Genomic DNA, 10,312 nt, shown 5'->3' with positions numbered 1-10,312 from the left:
CTATCCTTTCAAATCCATGTTCTATTGAGGCCAAAATATTGTATAGTTATGTAAAATATTGTTTAGACTTAAGACAACCCTAGTTTAGCATTTATTTAAATAGTGTATGTCTCGATGAGACTGACATGGTCACAGTTTATTGTAAGTGACCTAAGTCTCTTTAATAAATAAAGATTATAAAAAATAAAAAAAAGAAATCCCCAAAATAATAAAAACTTGCATGAGAGATTAAAATCTTCTTGGGCACATACCCATCGACAACTTCGCCGAAAAGGCGATTTCAAAATATCCTCTCGCAACCAAGACTCGTTCTAGGGTCTCTGCCACTTGTTGCCATCCTGGCCCATCCGCTATCCGCGCTGGTCGCACTTGCATTGCACCTTAGGCCTTTACAGCTTCCGAAGAAAACATCCAAAATGTACATGAGCCCGCCCCGCCACGCCAGCGCAGTAGTTGAAAAAGAAGAATGGCCATACGGGGCTTAGAGTGCTAGATTATGTTCCGTACTAATCGTACGTAGTACTTAATACTTCCATGGTTCCGTTAGCAGCAGGTATTTATTATGATCCTTACTCCCATCCAAGGATCAAATTTTATTCTCGTTATACAAGTACGTCTTTGCAATGAACGAACCCTCTTTATTTTTTAAATATCAGCTGATTGTCAATGTCAAATTTACCAAAATTGTCATTGTCATAAATTCTTAATGCACTTGTTGTTTTGATTGTGATTGATTGTTCATTTTAAATTTTATTATTTTTGAAAACTTTAAACTCCTAGAACTATGTGTAATTAGTTATTATACTAGTTCTTGTTCTCCAGTGTACTTCATTTGATTGAAACAGGATATCAATTTAAAAATACCGTCTTGTTATCTTTAATAAGAGTTTACCGGGGATAAACGGTAAGTTGTTCTATTTTTTTAGGTTCTAAAGGTTTTATAAACCTCACAAATATTGAAACATAACAAATTTCAAGGCGTGAAAATGTTACCTTATAATATCAGTTCACGTCTTTACCATTTTCGAGATATTTGCGGACAAAAAGAGAAAAAAACGTAATAAACAGTGTTTGGGGCACATCATTCTCAGGTCTTAGGTGAGTAATAAGATCTAATAATAATTGCTGTACTGACAACCTTAGACAGGCTGGCAGTTGTTCCATGTGGAAGGCCAAGGATGAGGACATATTATTATAGTTAGTGCTGTGCTCCATAAATAAACCCTGATTACACCTACCAGGTACAGTGGCAAGACAGCATCCTTGGCTGAGCACTAGTACTAGCAATTGAATGAGTGCTTGGCTGAGGATACTGTCTCACCACTCTACTTGGTACAGATAATGATGATTGAATTATGTTTTTGTAATTTCATGTTCCTCATTTCAAACACTAAATGCATTTAGTGTTTGTGTGTAGTGTTTCAAATACTTACCTAAATGCATTTGGTAGACTAGGTTTTATAAATTTACAAATAGATAAAGTAGCTACCTACTGAATGATTTTATTTTTTTATTTTTTTTGGACCACATAAAAGATAGTTACATTAACACATTTGATAACATTTGAGTGAAATACAGGACATATGCACTTCTAAATAAAAATGTAGCCACAGCATGTGTAACATTAAAGAGCGTTACCTAACTAAAAATAATAACTTAAATATAAAATAAGTATACAGATCACAAAATATTTTGAATACATGAAAAGTAATGTGTGTGAGCAATTGTCACATGGGCATGAGAACTATATGAGATATGAGTTAGTTTTTTTGATGATATAACATAGCCATTAGCCATTATACATTTTATGTGTACCTAACCTACCTACCTACCTAACAATTGTAGGTACTTACTATCATTTATCATAGTATGACTATACAAATAATCAAGTCTCTACATTACATAGATAGAGGTGATTTATCTCTCACTTGTTATGATAAAAGTATTTTTGATGTTCAAATCATATTGATACAGCAAAATGCTAAATGGATAGTGTAATATTAATGTACCTACCTAATCATTGTCTTTACCACTAGGCATCTATAAATACTGTGGTTATTGTAGTGGTCACAATGTTTATTGCAAGTCAGGTTACTACCTAAACTAATCTACCTAATGATATCCAACAATATTTTATGAGTTTTGAGAGCTAATACCCTGAGTAGGTGTCCTAGGTAGGTGTGAGAATGTACTAAATAAGAGTGCTATAAAACAAATTAGCAAACTAATTACAAAGTCTCAATATTGCTCACTGGGGCCCACTTATAAAGTTCTACCCTAATAGATAGATCTCTGAAACAAACAGTTCTAGAGAACAAAATATCTTTTGTTTAGTAAGAACAAACATTTGTCTTCTCAACAGTAGTAAATTTATTTCTTATCTTTTTACTCAGATAAAGAACATGTTTTACGGTCTTGTCTGCAATAGTTGTTAGTTTATTAAATATTCAGTCTACAAATTTCCATTAAGTGTGAAAGGTATTAGGAGTCTTGATTCCATTTAAGGTGAATTTAACATTATTCCATAACTTTTTACCCTGTGATCTTCACTTATTACTGATAACTGTCCCATATTACAGTGGTTCACACAATGCTCTACAACTCAAAATACAACCTAATCTCAACACATCAACCCTGATTTCCACAGCTCACCCTCCACAAATGGCCCCACCCCACGGCTTCCAGTTCGCCATAGACCGAGGCGGTACCTTCACGGATGTCTACGCGAGGTGTCCCAACGGGAAAGTGAGGGTCATGAAGCTACTGTCAGTAGATCCGAAGAACTACAGCGATGCTCCCACTGAGGCCATCAGGAGGATATTGCAGGAGGTAATGTCAATCTTATGTGCCTGCACTTACATATAGTACTGTAATAGTGGTGTAGTATTTTGTAATAAATAAATAAAAAATAGCAAGCAAATTACTCACACTCTGCACTGTAGAATACCTGCAAGTGGGACGAAAAAGGTTTTAAGTTGTTTTAAAATATGGTGGTCATATTTCTAGCTATTTCATGGATTTAATTCATTATGTTCCTGACGATGTTTAGGTACCTTTGGTAATATCTGCTGAAGAACCGATAACTGTTGGGGCACCTAGACGAGTTCTCATGAGACCACAAACAGGCGAACGCAACGTGGGACGCCCTCCTGCCCGCTGGACCGACGACCTTAGGCGGTCGCCGGTAGTGGCTGGATGAGGAAGGCCGAGGACCGAGTGTTGTGACGCTCTTTGGGAGAGGTCTATGTCCAGCAGTGGATGATTATTGGCTCATGATGATGATGTTTAACTTCACTGTGAGAGTGCTGATGATTTACCGAAATTCCAAACCCATTTATCTGGCACAGATGCGATACTTGTAATTAATAAGTACTTATATGTGTATGATCTACAGAGTTATCAAATAGAAACTGAGGTTATTAACCTTTTATTTATTTAAAGATAAAGTTTTCATATTTTAGGTATGCTTATCTCATTCAATATAACTGTGCATTAGGGTGTCAAGCGACTTTCAACACCATTTCTTGTTGTTTCCACCTTGTTTCCTTGTTGATGATAACAATGAATTAAATGTTTCTATCTCATTCTTCCCCAGGAAACCGGCAACGCGTTAGACAAGGACGGCAAAGTGAATGCCTCCCTCATAGAATGGATTCGGATGGGTACGACCGTCGCTACCAACGCCCTGTTGGAGAGAAAGGGAGAGAAGATGGCTCTGGTCATCAACAAGGGGTTCCAGGATCTGTTGTATATTGGGAATCAGGCGCGACCGCATATCTTTGAGCTGGTAAGTTTTTAGTATTGATGATAATAATGTTGAGTAGATGTCTTGTATAGCCGTTGAAACCTAAATGTATAAGAACGAGAGGTACAGATTTAAATGCACAATGTTAAATCCATATACTTACAGGGATTAGGTACACTTACTTTTACAAAAGTCTTAGAACTTAATTTGTTCAGAAGGACCACCTGAACGATCTCTTACCCGTTTACTATACCACATTGGAAACACCCTGTATGCTACCTACACACATTCGAAAGATCTCATTTGTATATGCCACAAGACTCGAACCGCATCTATTTTGTGTGAAGGCCTCCTTCTGTATTACCCGAATAAACTCATATTCACATGATAAATGACCACAATCATTCACATTCCTCATTATTATTACAGGACATAAAACGCCCCAGCGTCCTCTACTCATCTGTAGTCGAAATCGACTGTCGCGTCATACCAGCTCTAGAAGACAAATGCCAACTACAAAAGGACCAATGGCGAGCCTCCATCGGTACCACTGGAGAGAAGATGCTGGTAATGAAAGAGATAGACGAAGAGGAAGTGAGAGGCAAGCTGACGAAGCTGAGAGAGAGCGGGATAGATAGTATAGCGGTGGTGCTGGCTCACAGTTACACGTTTCATGAACATGAGTTGGTAATTGGCAGGATTGCTAAGGAACTGGGTGAGTTATTTTAATTTTTTTAAAGTCATTATACAAAGACAAGAAAATAATGAGGTGAGTTATCCCTGTTATCCCCTTCTATTCTATTCTATTCTATTCTATTCTATTCTCTGTGGGGGTGTAAGTACCTGCACCTGGCTCTCTCGAGTGGAACCTTTGTGCATATCCCCAAGGTCTAAACTGCCTTCCTAAGCTTGGACCATTTCCCACCACGCTGGTCCACTGCGGGTTGGTGGGTTCACATATCTAGATGTGCTAGATCTAGATATGCAGGTTTCCTCACGATGTTTTCCTTCACCGTAAGAGCGATGGTATACATTGTACTTAAGTTAAAAGAACTCATTGGTACATGTCAGCGTCGGGATTCGAACCCGCATCTCTTGATTGAGAAGCGGGCGCTCACCCGACTGAGCTACCACCGCTCTAATCCGATGTTATCCCCTTTCATCTTGCAATAAATAAATAAAAATACATTAAATGCGTCAAATTTAAAATTAATTCATCCCCCAAATTGCCTCGAAGATGTGGCTTTTAGCTGTAAGGATGTCGTATTATACCGTACCGCTTCATCTTCAGTAGCTAGCTATACTTACCTATACCTAACTTACAAACCGCCTATCCATTGTAACATAAACTAAACTACTAGAGAATCTGACCGTACTATTATCATTAAAGCAAACACTCTATTCCAGGCTTCAAACAGATCTCCCTATCCCACGAAGTCACCTCAATGGTGCGTCTAGTAGCCCGCGGGTTCACTTGTTCAGCGGACGCGTACCTTACGCCTCACATCAAGGAGTATGTCAGGTCTTTCTGTGCCGGCTTCAGCGAGGATATAGCTAGGACCAACGTGCTGCTGATGCAGTCTGATGGGGGGCTTACGCCTATGGATAAGTGAGTACAATGTAAGACAATGTACTTTATTAGCATGCATGAAAATTAAAATCTTAAAAAATCAACAGTATTTTTATGGTACGGTGGCCTTATAAGATGGACGGTGAGTACCTGCATAATTCTAAATTACAAGCTTTTTCTCGCGGATTCGGGCGTCTTACTTGCCTCTGAAATCACTCTATCCATTAAAAAATCCGCATGTGAATCGGTTGTGTAGTTTTAAAGGTGTAAGCATACATAGATACAGGCAGACGTAGGAAGCAACTTTGCTCCTCACATCAAGGAGTATGTCAGGTCCTTCTGTGCCGGCTTCAGTGAGGATATAGGACAAGGTGCTGCTGATGCAGTCTGATGGGGGACTTACGCCGATGGATAAGTGAGTATTGTAATTAGAATATAAAATGATGCCTTGCATTAAACTGATTCGCGCGGGCCAAATTACGTTGCATCGTTTTAAAAGACAATGTCTTCATCGGTCTCGGATGTCAAACCTTTGACCACCGGCATTAGACAGTCTATATACATTAGGAAGCACGTATCTTTTCTGCACAGAAGACAAATTTTGGGTCTTTTAGGTGATGCAGGGTGAGGCGCGGGCGCAATTTATGATAACCGTTCGACGCCATTGGTGCGTACTGCGTGGCATGCCGCTTTGGGCGCTATTGGTCCGAATCCTCTCTTTAATTTCGTTAAGATTCTATTCGCTTTTCTTTGTCTTGCTTTAATTTTACCATGTGTACTAATCGCTGCACCGGCCGCACGTCATCTAAAATAGTTTTAATTCATTTGTGTAATGTTCTAGATTCATCGGTTCCCGCGCGATACTGTCGGGCCCGGCCGGCGGGGTCGTCGGGTACGCCGTCACTTCCTACCAGAAAGATACAGACCTGCCCGTTATAGGTACGTTATAGTACATTGACGTTTTAGGTAAGCAATAAAACATTGAAAGACAAAGACGAGAGGGTCCAAAATGAAAGATATAACATAATGAGATTGTATTGTAAAGGCTAACCACCCGACATATAAATACGATGTTTTTCGTCAGTTAACAAACCACCGATAGGCATGGGCACATGCTTCTACCAAGCAACGACACTATCTTCTGCATGCCTGATCTATACTTCAGACTACTCATTACAAACGTACAAATTGCAGTCACAACAATAAAAGCGCGAATAAGAGTTACAAAGCGAGAGGTCTCATAAAATGTTGTAGTTGTGGCCATCCTTCGGAGGTAGTTGGGAGAGGCTTATTTTCATATAGGCATTGTCAAAAATTAAACATTACTAGCTCGCGTCAGAGCGCTCACTTGACGCCGTGCTACGACGCTAAGATGACTATGTTTTACTAATAATGGTAAAATACCGTCAAACAGAGCGCCATCACTAGCAGTACGCAACGCAACGCTAGCGCTGGCGCTCTGACGCGCGCTAGTAACGCGTCCTGTTGAATAAAGCCTTTATTTACACTGTGTACATTTCTGCACAGGGTTCGACATGGGCGGCACGTCGACGGACGTGTCTCGCTACGCGGGTTCCTTGGAGCACGTGCACGAGGCCACCACCGCCGGCGTCACCATACAGGCGCCGCAACTCGGTACGTACTGTAGTAACCTTTGATGAACAATGCTATGAAATAGATGGAGTGTAAGTGCAGAAATTGCGTCTCGATAAATAAAACATCACTATCCAAGGGAGTTAATGAAAAAGGCCGCCTGCTAATAGATGCTAATATCAATAAGGCCTAGAGTTAAGATTTTTTTTTTTGGGTATATGTGTAGAATATGTTTTTTATCAGGCATGCATTTCAGAATCAGATTTCCCGCCTGCGTTACTGTGTAATTTTTTACACATTACAACAACTTAGAACTGGTGGTGATGATGATAATTACGCCCTTTTTGCCATTTACTTGATACAATTTCATTTATTTCCAGACATAAACACAGTGGCAGCCGGTGGAGGCTCGATGCTATTCTTCCGCTCGGGGCTGTTCGTGGTGGGCCCGGAGTCGGCGGGCGCGCACCCCGGCCCCGCCTGCTACAGGAAGCAGGGGCCTCTTACTGTCACAGGTACTTAATAGAAAACAGAATGATATTGCGATATAAGCCAACCAGAATCATTGTTAAAAAATACTAGAAATAAAAGTGGTCCTAAGATTTGCCTTGAGGAACACCCGTTGTCCATACTGTATACATGGTGATTCAGCGGCTAGGCTCGTCAGGAATCCTTGTAATGTTAACAAATACTAGGAATAAAAGTGGTCCTAATATTTACCTTATGGAACACCGGTAGTCCATACTGGTATATAGGGTGATTCAGTAAGATGATGCCATTTTATAACATCATTTTATTCCTTCACAGACTCAAACTTAGTCCTCGGGAGGCTGCTACCGGAATACTTTCCTAAAATCTTCGGCCCAAACGAAAACGAAGCTCTAGACAAGGAGGCGTCTTTGAAGAAGTTCAGGGAATTGACGGACGAAATCAACCAGTTTATGAAGGAAACTGGCGGGAAACCGGTAAGAAAATTTTTGAAACCTGAAAAATATTTAGCTTAAGACTTACTAACGACCATCAAACTAGATTCCAAAAAGTTACACACATAATATTATCTTGTAAGATATTTCTTTGATATCTATGTAAGTCTTTTTTCCAAAGCGTTTGTATTTTTTTGTAATCCGCCCTCTTTTGGCTTACGATGTAAACCCTTTAGGTATATTATATCCACTAATGTGCATTTGTGGTTCTTGCAGATGACCGTTGAAGAAGTAGCGATGGGATTCACTAACGTCGCCAACGAAGCCATGTGTCGACCAATCAGGTGAGTTATGTTATGACACCATAATGTATTCATTATTGCGCTGTGTTTGGAGACAAAAAAGGACATTATAATATACCTACTCCTTTCTATTAACCTCTAGAATGCCGTGTGCCAGATCTGTCCCAACCCCCCTTGTCTGCCTAGTGACAGATCTGTCCCAAGAGCACTTCATCGCGATTTTTGTGATTTTAGTTATTAATTACCATGAAATAGAGTATGATATCACCTGTAATTTATTCTATATGAATGAAACAACCATCGACAACATTCATTGAGTCAAAAACTTCACTTGTTTAGTAGTAGCGCGAAATTCAAATTTTGGTATCTTGAACAGTCCTTGTACTCGTGACTGTTGGTAATAAAATAGTAATTTCGTATGGAAAAAACGTCAAAAGGTAAGTAAATACTATGTTTTCTTGTTATTTATTCAATTTTGAAGGTATAGTGATAAATCAATAGTATAAAAAAATACAAAAAATCGAGTTTTTATCGATCTAAAATTGTACCGGATTATTGCCTGAAGGTTGCGTAACTTTGTAAACTGTTTTCTAGACTGTTATGTAAAAACATCAATAAATAATTTATTTCATTTATAAAGATAATTTTATTGATAATACATATTTATATCGGTTTATTCAATAAATAGCCAAAATATTAGAGAAAATCAGTATTTATCGAGGTGCATCCAAAATTCACACACACACATACGCAAACAAAATGGCCGCCGCTCGTGTATGTACACGAAGTGCGTTGGGTTGTTATACAGCGTGTTTTATTTTTTAGAATCAGCGCTCTAGTGAACGTGAAGTTTAGGCTCTTTAGAATGATATCGATGTGTAGATGAGTCTGAGAGGGTGATCACCTGTCCTATTTATATAAATAAATATATGTATATATTTATAGTATCATATTTGTTGAAAGTAGGTTAACAAATAAGTAAATATGATTCAGTAAGTAACTTACGTTTATGTTTTTATAATTTAGTATGCTAAAATACGAAACATTATAAAAATATGATCATTCTTTTTTTATTTCATCAAAAGTGAACACCCTTGATTTGGGACAGATCTGTCACACGGCGCACTGGAGCAAGCTCTTGTCACGCACACATGCACATGTACAGAAAATGGAGTCTTTTGAAATAAAGCAAATTATAGTCAGTTTTCAAAATATCAATTATGAATCTATTTCCTCTAGAGTTTATACTTTATTGATATCAGTTGATAGCTATATAATCTCTTCAAGTAATAAGTATAAAAAAACCTGGTTTGAAACTAAAATTATATTGAAATAAAGGTATTTTTCTGTGATGGGTGCAGTTTCAAGTAAAAAGCTGTAATCAATGACCTATAGAAATAAAATAAAACTATTATAACCAATAAAATTCATTGTAACACGTTCATTAGTTATCTGACAATAAACTACAATTGATACATTATTGAGTACCAAACAATAATACCCAAATATTCATATAAATGTGATTCCCGCGCGGGCGCTCTCTACTGTCAAAAAGCGCCGGCAGACGGCAGTTACATGTGTGCGCGGCCGTTCGGCATAGGAAAGGTTAATTAGCTCCAAGGTGTCTTTATGTCTGCTTAAATTCTGTTTCATATTTATGTTGTTGCTGTACAGTTTTGTCTGATACAGAGACTAGTCTACACTGAAATCTCTTCATATTTGCAATCATATGAATATGTTTTCTAAACATCGCAAAAACTTGCCAGTAATCATCAGAAAATAATTATCATATCCTTATCCAACCGCTAAGAAGGCTTTTTAAAACCTAAAGAAGGCTCTTTAACCTACATCTTCTACCACTCCAGAGCACTAACAACAGCGCGCGGCCACGACGCCTCGCGCCACGCACTAGCAACATTCGGCGGCGCCGGCGGGCAGCACGCGTGCGCCGTCGCTGCCGCGCTCGCCATCCACTCCGTGCGTCTTCATAAATATGCAGGTACTAATAATATTCATTATACTTATTATTCATTATATTCATCACATTCATTAGATTCATTATTCATTATATTAATTATTCATTGTATTCCTTATTCATTATATTCATTATTCATTATATTAATTAATCATTACATTCGTTATTTATTATATTCATTATACATTATATTCATTATTCATT

The 10,312-nt window shown here is 38.4% G+C and overlaps 1 protein-coding gene across 1 annotated transcript in view; it reads left to right on the top strand.

The window, feature by feature from the left end:
• Nucleotides 1-715: 715 nt before the first annotated feature.
• Nucleotides 716-10,312, top strand: part of LOC105380787 (5-oxoprolinase) — a 34,700-nt gene continuing 25,103 nt past the window's right edge. The window contains exons 1-11 of the mRNA XM_048628145.1: nucleotides 716-904; nucleotides 2,648-2,829; nucleotides 3,596-3,787; nucleotides 4,175-4,460; nucleotides 5,153-5,354; nucleotides 6,157-6,254; nucleotides 6,843-6,950; nucleotides 7,289-7,423; nucleotides 7,716-7,873; nucleotides 8,108-8,175; nucleotides 9,999-10,132. Of these exons, the coding sequence (XP_048484102.1) occupies nucleotides 2,662-2,829; nucleotides 3,596-3,787; nucleotides 4,175-4,460; nucleotides 5,153-5,354; nucleotides 6,157-6,254; nucleotides 6,843-6,950; nucleotides 7,289-7,423; nucleotides 7,716-7,873; nucleotides 8,108-8,175; nucleotides 9,999-10,132 (1,549 nt within the window). The 5' untranslated portion in view covers nucleotides 716-904; nucleotides 2,648-2,661. The remainder of the gene's footprint in view (nucleotides 905-2,647; nucleotides 2,830-3,595; nucleotides 3,788-4,174; nucleotides 4,461-5,152; nucleotides 5,355-6,156; nucleotides 6,255-6,842; nucleotides 6,951-7,288; nucleotides 7,424-7,715; nucleotides 7,874-8,107; nucleotides 8,176-9,998; nucleotides 10,133-10,312) is intronic.

This window comes from Plutella xylostella, chromosome 20 (genome assembly GCF_932276165.1).
Source record: "Plutella xylostella chromosome 20, ilPluXylo3.1, whole genome shotgun sequence".
NCBI classification, from domain to species: Eukaryota; Metazoa; Arthropoda; class Insecta; order Lepidoptera; family Plutellidae; genus Plutella; species Plutella xylostella.
Note: the sequence above shows the minus strand (reverse complement) of the source record. Positions and strands in the feature narration are given on the sequence as shown.